The following is a 13,448-nucleotide window of genomic DNA, read 5'->3' as shown; positions in this document are numbered from 1 at the left end:
TCAGACTTCCTAGAAATCCTTTTGACAGGTGACTCACTTGTTGAACAGATAAAATGGATAATTGTTATGGAAAAGCATTCACTTCCAAACGGCATGAGAATTATCATGATGGACAAGGATGGGATCGAACGGAAGCTTTATAATTTGGAAACATTGGGTAGGGCCGGCTATAGGTTGGAAGGTGTCTAAGGGAACTTTACAATTAATAACATTTTGGGGTGGGGGGGGGGGGCTTACACAAAGAGCCATTCTGGTCAGTGTATTGTGAGTGGTGTGTTGTCTGGTTTGAGACAGGCCACCTGTTGCTTGGTGAAGGAGGTCGCCGTGGGACCACTTTAGGTTGACAGTGGGTGGCGACCTCGGACTTACAAAAATCTCCATACAGAAATTGCACTATTGATGCAAAACGTATCTTGCTGTTTTTAAACTAGGGACACTATCTTTTGCCAGTAAACTCAAATGAGTACATGAATACCGTTTTAGAATACGGTCTGTTCATGGAGGTATAATGTTGCAGTTTCAGAGTTTAACCCATCACGGAAGTTTGTGAAACCATTCCTTACTCTATGGTGAAGCTTATACACGTACGTCAAAGGCTGTTTTGAAGCTGTAAAAAAAAACTTTGCTTTGCATTTGGTCAAAGTTGTTAGGCAAAACGACATTAAGTTTCTTTTTGAATAAGTCCATTCACAAAATTGGCTAAAAGAATCGGAACAAACTTGTGCGCAATAAGCGTTTTGCGCTCTGCCGAATTTTAGCTGAACCTACTGGATGAGCAAAAGCGTGCGCAATCTGCAAATTTTATCTTGCCCTACTATGTGTCAGTTCTTGGTGTTTAATGCTGTTTATTTTAATAAAGTGGTTTGTACTAAAATATTTTATAATCTCGATTTTTTATATTCATGCTTTATATTTCCTCTAGTTTTATTTACATGTATGCTATACTTGTGGGGGGGGGGGGTCTGGGCGAGAACATCGCTTTGATGACAATGTTTTTTTTCTCTTGGTTGTTTGTTCTTTTTTTCGCTTTCGTCTTACCATGGAGGAAGGAATAGAAGGAGCTCGAACGACCCGCAAAACCACAGAGTAACAAAAGAATACCCTGACAATGCCCCCGTCTAACCAGTGGAGAAAGATAGGAGACCTCCAGCTGGACGGCCGATTAACGAGCAGGATTAGATTTCTTTGTACAGAACGTGCGGTACCGCCGCTCTGCACGTTGCCTTCGTGTAAAGTTGAATCATTGGAGACAAGAATTGTGAATATACACGTTTTCATATACCGTTTGTGGTGTTTCACTGAAACATCATGGCATATTTTTTCTTTTTTTTTGACTTTCCGGTCACTAGCGGTGGTTCAAAATTTGGGTATTAGCACACGAGGGTGGTAGGTATTTAATTGTGTTTTTCGATTTGGTGAGCACAAATGTACACAATTTTTATCAGCTTTCAAAAAAGTTGTTTTTTTTGTATTATATCCATACGACATACGACACCATGGTTGAGTGAAGAACCAAGTGCGCACGCGTAAACTCACATACGCCAGGTCGGCCATTGTCTGTATAAGGTATGTCGGTGATTACGAGGTGTTGTTAAACGACCGCGGTACCGCAGGTTCGACTTTTGAAGTCCCTTCGTTCGAGCTCCTTCTGTTCCTTCCTTTATGATCTTACCCTGGAGGCCCTGCCAACAAAAAATTAAGTCCGAAAAAAAAAAAAAAAAAAATACAACAACATACATGCCACGAGACATGAAACAAAATTGTAAATTGAATTCCCCCCCCCCCCAAAAAAAAAAAAAAAACCTCTAAACAACATATTATCTGTAATTGCAATGTAGGCGAGTTGCAAGTATCCCGAACCCTAAATAACATGATTATTTTCCCCGCTGTTTATGGTTCGTACACTAAACACACTTGTGGTCTTCTTTACAGTGTGTACAGCCAAGGAATGCGCAAACGGAAATTGGAACTATTTGACTTGTGTATGTGACTGTGAAGAAGGTTTCGAAGGCGAACTTTGCGCTGGTGAGTACCTTGAATCCTTTCAATTATAAACACAACGATATATTTTTACAACCTATCTCAGGTAACATTATATCTTTTGTAACAGACTGAATGGGGCCAACTTCTATATTACGAGAAATGAAACAAAAATTTACATTTCACTTTTCCGAACCATCTCTAAACAACATATCTGTATATAGGATTTGAGGCCTTGCATGGTGAGGTATCAATATATATTTTGTTTGCGGTAACACCATGTGTGTATATCTACTTGCCAGGTAGAGTTTGTTCTTAGAGAACTGTCTTGCTTAATTCTACTACCGCGGAGTAGATTGTTCGGGTGTTCGGGAGACTTCTCAGTTCTGAAAAGAACTATCCTGCTTATTAACTATTACCTGGGCGGATGGTATAGAAATAGGCTAGGACTACTACTTTAGTATTGTAAAAAAGTCTCTAGCGGAAATGTAAATAGCGCCCTCTGTTGACTGCCTAATTTCACACGATTCCAATCACCTCATAAATCGCTATGTTATTCACTAAAGTTCTCCAATAATTCCACGAAAATCACCTAAAATCAGATTAATATTCATCCATCAACCAGTTAATTCCAGCCCCGTGCGTGCAGTATAAAAAACCACGGGTAAAGCTCACTGGTATTAAAGACAGTTAAAAGTAGTTCACCACCGGTCTGGCTGTCACATTTTTTCAAGTATATAGGGTCGTTATTAACTGTACTACCGCGGAGTCAGTTCTTGGGTTGGTCTCAACGTTTCGACTAGCTTGCTCTAGTCATCCCAGCCTATTGCTATACCATCCGCCCAGGTAACAGTTAGTAAGCAGGATAGTTCTTTTCAGAACTTAGAAGTCTCCCGAACACCCGAACAATCTACTGCGCGGTAGTAGAATTAGGCAAGACAGTTCTCTAAGAACAAACTCTACCTGGCAAGTAGTTATACACACATGGCGTTACCGCAAACCAAATAAATAACATATCTGTAATTGCAATGTAGGCAAGTTGCAAGTATCCCGAACCCTAAATAACATGATTATTTTCCCCGCTGTTTATGGTTCGTACATTAAACACACCTTCGTGTGTTCTTCTTTACAGTGTGTACAGCCAAGGAATGCGCAAACGGAAATTGGAACTATTCGACTTGTGTATGTGACTGCGAAGAAGGTTTCGAAGGCGAACTTTGTACTGGTGAGTTTGTACCTCGAATCCATTAAATCATAAATACAACGATATATTTTTACAACCTATCTCAGGTAATCTATCCCATCTGTATGAGGACAACTAAAAGTTTTCAAAAAACCACCATTGACACGAATGTTCTCTCCGATGTTTCGGATCTTACACCAAATCATCTGAATTTACCTATGAATGCATTAAATGGTGGAAAGTTTAATGGCACGACATCTGAATAATATGCATACCAATAATGTTTTAAAGCCGCGTACAAACACTCCTCACCTTAAAGCCTGGCTTTGCTTTCACTCTAACTGAAGTTCTTAAACTTTGCCTCAGACCAATAAAATGGCTCTTTTTCAAGAAATGTAGAATTGTGGAGTTGAATGCTACGATTTCTGATTGTGATTGCCTATTTTTGAAGGCTGTGTAACAATCTGCAACTTGAAGCCTGTATAGACAATTACCTCAGACCATGCACATATTCCTCTTTTTCACTCTTCATCATGTTCTGTCTTTGTTCAACCTGTCTTTCCGTCCGTTCTTGTTCATGTTTCTGTACTGTTTGTCTATCCCCAGTATCTCACAAGCCCGGCTTATAGAAGATGCCTCCATACTAAATTATTTGTTCTACCTTGTCAAAAATGCTTTTGCCGTTTAATTTATTGTAATAGCTATGAACTGCTTGGAAATTGTCATAAAGTACGGAAACAAAATGTGAGTTGAATTAAAAAAGTTTAATATTTAATGTTATACATAATAATCACACTTGATTTATCTGTCTCAAAGATTGCAAGGAATGTCTCAACGATGGTGGAAATCAAAATAATTCAACCTGTGCTTGCGAATGCCCCGAGTTATTCATAGGCTTACTGTGTGGAGGTAATAGTTTATTCTTTGTTAATGTTATGCTGGTGGATAGGTTCAAGAATATCAGAATAGAAACGGTGGAACGGACTCACCATTATGATGCACTGTCAAGCAGGTCGCCATGTTGGCACATGTCTTTATTATCAACTATACGTTCACATATAATTATTTGTATTATAAGTTATCACACAAGCGCGAGTGGAATACGGAAAAATATAGCGCGTCTGCGTCCCATATCCAACGAGGCCGAAGCATAGATATAGAATTATGGGCCGAAGGCCGAGTTGGATATGGGACGCAGACGCGCTATATTTTCCGTATTTCCACGAGCGCGCGTGTGATAACGTATTTATCTTCAAGCAAACTTGGCGCGTGACATAGAACACACACGACGCATGGTAGTGATATTAGCCGTGCAATATTATACAAATATTGACTGCTTCGAGTGCTATGGTTAAAACTATGACTCCCGAGGTGATCCACGGAGCGTTCTATTTTCCCGAGGCGAAGCCGAGGGTAAATAGAACGCTCCGGGGATCACCGAGGGAGTCATAGTTTTTAACCATTGCACGAGTAAAAGCAGTCAATATTTGTTTTATAACACCCCAAACATTTCTAAAACCTGTATTATTATTATTAAGTTACAGACCTGAATGCTACAATCCACGGACGACGCGAACACAGATTGCAAACACTTTTACCTACTGTGTTGCATGTAGTGTCGGACAATCCGAAATGGTTACAGACTATTAATTTATCATCCTCGTACACGCAACGGACGTCTGGGTACTGCACGCCGTGTGCTAGTCTGTCGGACTAGCGCACGGCGCCATGTGCTAGTCTTCGGACTAGCGCATGGCAAACCGACGCTCTATCACACGGCCGTCGTCTAGCAAAACTAAGACATGTCATGTGACACGCTCTAAACCAATGAGCAGGCACAATACTTGCAAGGGGTGTTATAATATACAAATATTGACTGCTTCGAGTGAAAGCAGTCAATATTTGTTTTATAACACCCCAAACATTTCTAAATACTGTACTATTATTATTAAGTTACAGACCTGAATGCTACAATCCACGAACGACGCGAATACAGATTGCAAACACTTTTACTTACTGTGCTGCATGTAGTGTCGTGCAATCCGAAATGGTTACAGACTATTAATTTATCATCCTCGTACACGCAACGGACGTCTGGGTACTGCACGCCGTGTGCTAGTCTTCGGACTAGCGCATGGCAAACCGACGCACTATCACACGGCCGTCGTCTAGCAAAACTAAGACATGTCATGTGACGCGCTCTAAACCAATGAGCAGGCAGAATACTTGCAAGGGGTGTTATAAAGGTTTTTATCACCACTCCATTCTGCCAATCTGATTGGAGGATTAGCGCATACTTGAAGATAAGATGCAATGTATAGGGCGTGTACTTTGAGCATATTACAACATCCTTGGTTATGTATTTTAGCAACTGTAATGTCACCTCTTAAAATTATTTTAACAAACTGTAATGTCAGCTCTTAAAATTTTGTGTAATGCACCCTTTTGAGGCATAATACGATGATGGAAAGATAAATCAAAGGCGTGTAAAGAGAATGAACGTTTGGTAACAACTCTTAAAATCAATTTAGTCCTGTACACTTGCTTAGAAGTAGACCTACGTAGTATAAAGCATTTTGAGAAGCATTATATTTTGAAGTGATGTGGTTATGGACAAATATGTTTAGTTTGTTTCCCCGAACATTTAAATCTGAGAAGCATTAATGGCAGTCACAATTCTCAGATTGATTTTTCCAACTACTATTCTTCATGTGTGTACTAAAACCTTTTTTACGGAGATAAATATCTTAAAATCGCTACCTGCACTTTGAAATTACTTTTTCACAGAAAGTTTAGTTTTATGTATCTACGCGAGAATTAAAATAATAAAGCGGCTAAAAAAAGGTCTTCCTTCATTCAGGGTATAATCTAAGTTTTCCCGAACAATGTCCCCTCTTTATCATATACTAATTTGTTTTGCGGTCCAGATCAGTGGTAACACTAGATATTAAATTTGGACTACATGTAGTGAGCTTACATAAACAAAATTCTAACATTTTCTGTTTGAATATTTCACCCAAAGAATGTTTAGAATGTGAGAACGGAGGATCGCTACAGAACAAATATACATGTGAGTGCGAGTGTCCGGGGCGCTGGACTGGCCCATTGTGTACAGGTAAGTAAAGGCCTTTGCCCCAATTCCATAAAACCTGTAAGCACAAAAACTTACCAAGCACAGAAAAGTATTGCTATAAACATAAACTGGTTACAAGTTTACATTAACTCATTGTTGTGACTGGTGCCCCACTCAATTGTTACTCGGCTAATGAATTTGTCTAGCTGTATTTTCTTGCTTTAAAAGCTTTGTGAAAATTGACCCTTGTCACACAAAACAACTTGGAGGCAACCAACTGCAGTGCATGCAAAAAGACCAACTTGGTAGCACAGTAGTATTTTTTTCAAACAATGTCTTATCCATCCAGTTGTAAATGCAATTTCTTCTCTGAGATTTCCTGGAACTGGTTGTCTGTAAATTGCATCGTGTGACATGACCATAACAGATTTAAAGGCAGTCGTGATAACTACTCAAAACACGTATAAGCATAAAACCTTACTTGGTAACGAGTAATAGGGAGAGGTTGATAGTATAAAACATTGTGTGAAACGGCTCCCTCTGAAGTAACGTAGTTTTTGAGAAAAAAGTATTTATCCACGAATTTGATTTCGAGACCTCAGAACTAGATCTCGAAATCGAGCATCTGAAAGCAAACAACTTCGTGTGACAAGGGTGTTTTTTCTTTCATTGTTATCTCGCAACTTCGACGACCAAATGAGCTCAAATTTTCACAGGTATGTTATTTCATGCAAGATACACCAAGTGAAAAGACTGTCTTTGACAATTACCAATAGTGTCCAGTGTCTTTAACAAACTGTGTAACGATCACAAACTTTGAAGAAGACTTTGATTCCTGGATGAAACGATCGTTGGAGGCACTGAACACTATTGGTGATTACTCAAACTAATGTTTAGCATAAAAGCTGACGTGGTAACGAGCAATGAAGAGCTGTTGATAGTATAAAACATTGTGAGAAACGGCTCCCTCTGAAGTAACGTAGTTTTCTAGAAAGAGGTAAATTCTTACTCAAATATAAAAAGACTTCTGAAGCCTTTTATTAGTACATCTTGAAGCACAACAAGTCTGTTTTTTTCTTCATTACTCTCTTGCAACTTCGATGACAAAATTGAGTTCAAACTAGATCACAGATTTGTTGGTGTATGCATGTGTTTGGATACACCAAGTGAGATAAATGGTCTTTGACAATAATCAAAGGTGTCCAATGCCTTTCAAAATCAATTCATGGTTAATTTCACACTTGCATAATTTTGTATCTACACTCACCAAAATAATTGGTCTGCCTTCTGACTATGAAGAAGCAAAATGCTTGTGTACATGAAAAACCATTCATAAATACCCCTAGACAGTTTCTCTACTCCTATTGGTGGAGAGCGCGTTGGAGCTCTGTTTGTAACAAGCTGGCTTCCGCGTGTGGGGCGCGCAAGATTATCACGCGGAACGCAATTCATAGCTATCAGCGCGTAATCTAAGCGCGCGCGCGTACACATGCATTGAACAGATTCTTCACAAAGTTATACGTTGAACAACTTGTCGCTACCCCTTTATTCCCTTATTAAACTATTAACACAAAAGTATGAAACAACAGCAACCGACTATCATGTTGTAAGCTACATCACATAAAAGTGTTCGCCAACTGGACGAACAGTAAATAAAATGTGACATGATGTTAAACAATGAAACTGAGCAACTTGATCCATACTCATGGAAGAAAACTTCCATCGAAACCATTTAAATTTGGCTAGAAGTGAAGGGAAAATCGTATTGGAAGTTTAAAAAAAAAAACACGATGACACGAACAAATTATCTGTTTGTTTTATTATATGTATAACATCAGGGCACTAATGTAAAGCGCATTGATACGGTTATTGTGAAATGCGCTATATTGTTATTATTTATTAGTTATTACTTTTTATAAAAAATGTTTAAAAGTGTCTTTTAAAAGTTTTTTAATATTTCAGCGTTAGCGAAGGTTATTTACGTGACCTTGTGCCTTAGTTATTAGTAGCTAGAAGTATTATTATTGGTACTGTTGGTATAACACTGCTCTAGAATTGCGAATGTCGTGGGTTCGAATCCCATCCGAGAAATTTGCTTGTGATTTTTTTTCACAGAGCTCGAGAAAGTACTGAGTACACTGTGCTTAAACATACCTTGCTGTATAATTATGGGTAAAACCGAATGAATACTTTTAACTCCCAATGCAAATTTAACACCTAGGCCTATAATTAATACAATTATTTTTGTTATTATTTTAATTCAAGTTCAATTCTGCTCGACCTGGCCGTGTCGTTTGAAACGTTGCTATTTAAACCAATAAACCTATTTAAAAGTCACCAAACATTTTCTAGTTTGTCCACAGTGGTTGAAATGCATGAACGGTGGAACTTTGAACGACAAAAGTTGCTCTTGTGCATGTACGGAAAAATGGACAGGGGAAGATTGTTCCAGTAAGTATAACCTTTATTTACCCCTTGCACGCGCGTCACTCACGCGGTGACTGATGCCACGCTCACCCATAGATATAAAATAGAACAACTAGATCGGCCGCGCGTACATACGCGGGTTCTGGCATGGGGGCCGCCATGGCCTATCTCCCGTGTACATTTTATGTGCCGTCAGCACGTGACTTTTTGCCGTCAGCACGTGACATTAATTAGCGCGTGTTCTTTTTCTGCGCGTCTTCTTTCGAACGTGACTTTTTTACTGCGTCCATGGCGAACCAAAACTTGTTCTACATAGGCAATGGCGCGTATGTACGCGCGGCCGATCTAGTTATTATATTCTATATCTATGCGCTCATCATGTTGGAAAACGAGGCGATGGGCGCAGCCACTGCAACCCATAGCCTCATAGCCTCATTTTGGGTACGAATTATGACGTCATGCATAATTATATGTTTAAAAAATATATAAAGTTGTTTTGGGGGCTGACTCCGCCTACCCCTATTGTGACGTCAATCAAGGCAGACTTTGCTTGCAATGCGTAGAGTAAACACACGTGCAAAGTACATGTACGGTCCAGGGGCCTTATTCATGAAGCCCTCGTAAATAACAACAACAACAACAACAACAACAACAACAACAGCAACAGCAACAGCAACAGCAACAGCAACAGCAACAGCAACAGCAACAGCAACAGCAACAGCAACAGCAACAGCAACAGCAACAGCAACAGCAACAGCAACAGCAACAGCAACAGCAACAGCAACAGCAACAGCAACAGCAACAGCAACAACAACAACAACAAACAATAATAATAATAATAATAATAATAATAATAATAATAATACAAAGTTCTTATAAAACGCACATATCCTAGACTCTAGATCAAGGCGCTGAACAGAAGGAGAATAAACAATAAACAAATTAATGGGCTCTGAACAGATCGGTCTTCAACAGTTTTTTGAATGTCATGATTGAGTCAGACTGGCGGATTTCTTGGGGAGTTTGTTCCATAGGTTGGGGCCGCTATAACAAAGGCACCCTGACCAACCAGTTTCTTACAGATGGTGGGAGTAAGTTTTGTTGCGGCGTCCAATTTACGGAGTCAGCTGTCGCGATGATAAATGGAGAGAAGATTTTTGAGGTAGACAGGTGCTGAGGAGTGAAGGCATTTCCAAACAAAGAGCATTGTTTTGAGCTTGATTCTGTCCGAAACCGGAAGCCAATTGAGTTGTTGCAGGATGGGAGTGATGTGCTGGAATTTGCTAGTTCCAGTGATTAAGCGAGCTGCGTGGTTCTGGATACGTTGTAGTCTGGCAATCTGACAACCTGTAGCTCCGTAGAGAATGGCATTACAGTAGTCGATGTTTGAGACGACCAGAGACTGGATAACAGTGCGACATGAAGATGTGGTCAGGTATTTCCTATTTCCGTGCACGAAGAGAGGTGATGCTTAGATCGTTCAAGATCACCGTCGAGGTTTGGATTGTAGAAGATGTATAGCTGGATGTCATCAGCATATTTATGGTAGTGTATTTCATAGGATGTGATGACGGCTTCTAGTGGCGCAGTGTATACATTGAACAGTATGGGGCCAAGCACTGACCCTTGTGGAACACCAAATCTCAGAGGGAATTCATCAGATGTGAAGGAGCCAATGTTGATGCGCTGGGAGCGATGAGATAGGTATGATGCGAACCATGCTTTTGCTTTGCCTACAACACCAAACTGCCTTTCAAGGACACACATAAGGCGATCTTGGTCGATAGTGTCGAAAGCGGCGGACAGGTCTAACAGCACAAGAAGGCACGCTTTGTTGACACTCAGAGCAGTTGATATGTCATGATGAACCTTCAGTAGAGTGCTTTCTGTGCTGTGGTGTTTCTTATAGGCCGACTGAAGATCTTCATTGAGGTTATTGATGTTGAAGTGTTCAATGAGCCTCTTGTTTGCTAGTCTTTCAAGGAGCTTTCCAATGAAGGGCAAGTTGGAAACTGGACGATAATTCGAAAGGTGTTCCTTATCGAGGTTAGGTTTCTTGAGGATTGGGGTGATGACTGCCTTCTTAAGATTCGTTGAGAAAGTCCCGGTGATGAATGACGTATTAACCAGACTGAGGAGGATTGGAAGGTGAGCTTCAACAGATTGCTTCAAGATGTCTGTTGGAATGGTGTCAAGCGAACACGACTTTGATGGACTATCTTTGATGATTTTCAATAGCTCAATGGGATTTGATGGTCGAAGTTCTGCTAACTGGGTTGAGCAATTGCGATATGGTATTGGTGTCGTTTTCTCCTGCGGTAGATGAGGAGCTTGGTCTTCCAAATCATTGCGAATGGTTGCAACTTTGTCAGCAAAGTAATTTGAGAAGCGATTGCAGAGTGATGTAGCATCTGGAGTGGTAGATGGGAGAGCAGTTTCACTTCCACCAAGAAGCTTGTTCACAGTAAATCGGTCACTTACGTGGCTCTAAGTAAGACGTTAGTAAGACTTTAGTAAGCCCTTACGTGTTATTCACGAAGCATTCGTATCGCTTTACTACCGCGTTACTTACTAAACCTCTCGTAACGCCTTCTTAAGCGGGAACGCGCTTGAGCTGAACAGTCATGGATTTGTTATGTAATTCACTGGAGCGTGATCTCATTGTCCAAAACGAGTATTTATACAGTGACTAGACTGGCAATCGTCATTTTGGAGATATTTTTCATCATGTAAACATGGATCGCCAGACTAAAGTAAGGAGAAAGACCGTTGTCCCGCAACGCGAGGAGGAGGCAAAGGAAAGGGGAATCATTGGAAGGTGAAGTTTCTCGCCTACTGAGATAGTGAAGTTAGTTGACCTTGTTGCATTGTTGCATTGGTAGGTGCTTAATAACACAATTTCAGATGTTGTAACGCCGAAGAGAAAGGCCGACACCTGGGCAAATCGCGGAGAATCAACTGTGTTGGAAAAGTCCTCAGAACTACCAAAGTGGTTCATCACAAATGGGATGACATTCAGAGATTTCGCAAGCTTTCACACGACGCAAACATGCAGTGAGAGTACAAAATGTATTTGGTTACCCCTAAACTAAAAATATAAAATACATAAATAAACGAAGTATATAAACGAAGTAAATAAAGTAAACGAAGTAAATACTACAGAGCAAATCGTTCGCACAGCTTTGTAACCTCCCGACTTGACATGGGAAACTCTCTCCTCTATGGACTGCATAATAAATTTACCGCTTGTCTCGCCTTCAAAATATTGCCGTAATTTTGTAACCCGGTCCAACACTAGAGTCACATCACATCTATCATACAAGATCTTCATTGGCTACCCATTAAGGATAGAATCATCTTCAAGATCCTTGTGTATGTCTATCGCTCATATCAAAAGGCACTTTATCACCATATCTCTCAGAAGGACTCCAACCCCATACTTCCAACTGCCAGTATAATATGCGATCTAATAACAAACATCTTTTAAGGAAACCCCTGGCAAAAACATCGTGGGGTGAAAGATCAATTACTTCTGCTGCTCCTTCATTATGGAACGACTTGCCGGATCATGTTAAACTTTCTCCATCAATAGCTTTGTTTAAAACTTCCCTCAAGACTCATCGAATGAGGACTTCATAACTTTTCCCCGTTTATTGTGTCACTGGCGCCATGAACATATTTAGATGGATACCCGCGAATTATACATGTCCACTATTATTTTTTACTATTAACTAAATAAATAAACATAAATAATTAATTAATGACGAAATAAAATAACAAAATCACGAAAAATTTACTAAAAAGTGAGAAAAAATAGGTTAGTAAATTCTCAAAAATGTTGAGAAAGTTTGAGAAAATGTCGCAAGGATTGTAAAACATATTAAAAGTTGTTGTAATTGACATAAAGCTCAATTCGCCCGAAAATATTGGCCAGGAATATTGAAATAGGGTTTAAGAAAACGCTACGAAGCCGAAAACACCCCACGTAGCACTAGTAAGGACTTACGCACTCGATTGAAGTTACGAGTGCTTCGTGAATATGACGCAACTCGCTATAAGAACGAACTAGTAACACGTAAGTGCTTACTAAGGCCTAAGAACGCTTCATGAATAAGGCCCCAGGCTGGTCGTCCATTGATTGACCACTGTGGTCGACTATTTGGAACCAGCCTCAGGACTATGGTTCATTCACTTGTGACCAGGATGTAATAATAGATTTGCCGTTCACAAATATTTTATTGATCTGGAAACTGGAAAATAGGAGAAGAGAGAGTCCGTTGGTGTTGTCTCTCGTGAACATAATTTGAAAGTGAGTGGAAATGTGAACGTGTAGCTTATGAGTGCGCAAGTGTAAAGAGGTTGATTTGCATAAATAAACGTTTCTAAAACGGAAAGATAAAAGGTAATGTAAGTAATACGTTTACAAATGAAAAAAAGTAGTACATTTAAAGGAAAAATAAGAAAACTCTGTGGGGTGTCTTTATAACCGTCACACACTGGTCCTAATAGCCTGTTCAATGCTAACAAGCCACAAAGACGAACCAGTGACAGTGACACTATAGCAGACACGAAAACGCGGAAGGTAGAGCAGATACATCCATGCAGGAAAAGTAATCTGTATATGGAATACATAATCTAAGACTGGCGTTACTCACAGTAATGCTTCTCAGATTCAAATTTTGGGGTGTTATAACTGACATCTTTCTTCCATAACTACATTACTTCGAAGTGAAATGTTCCTCAATTTGTTTAAGCTACTCTAGGTTTCTAATCAAAAGTTTGTGT

The 13,448-nt window shown here is 39.8% G+C and overlaps 1 protein-coding gene across 2 annotated transcripts in view; it reads left to right on the top strand.

Annotated features, from left to right (window-relative positions):
• Positions 1-13,448, top strand: part of LOC139939351 (uncharacterized) — a 102,320-nt gene that overhangs the window by 20,026 nt on the left and 68,846 nt on the right. Inside the window, exons 17-21 of one of the 2 annotated variants that reach the window (XM_071935156.1) lie at positions 1,933-2,025; positions 3,113-3,205; positions 3,980-4,072; positions 6,186-6,278; positions 8,589-8,687. In XM_071935156.1, coding sequence (XP_071791257.1) covers positions 1,933-2,025; positions 3,113-3,205; positions 3,980-4,072; positions 6,186-6,278; positions 8,589-8,687 — 471 coding nt within the window. The remainder of the gene's footprint in view (positions 1-1,932; positions 2,026-3,112; positions 3,206-3,979; positions 4,073-6,185; positions 6,279-8,588; positions 8,688-13,448) is intronic. The other variant, XM_071935152.1, reaches the window with a different exon arrangement.

Source organism: Asterias amurensis, chromosome 7, assembly GCF_032118995.1.
Source record: "Asterias amurensis chromosome 7, ASM3211899v1".
Taxonomy (NCBI): Eukaryota; Metazoa; Echinodermata; class Asteroidea; order Forcipulatida; family Asteriidae; genus Asterias; species Asterias amurensis.
This window is presented reverse-complemented; position numbering and strand designations above follow the sequence as displayed.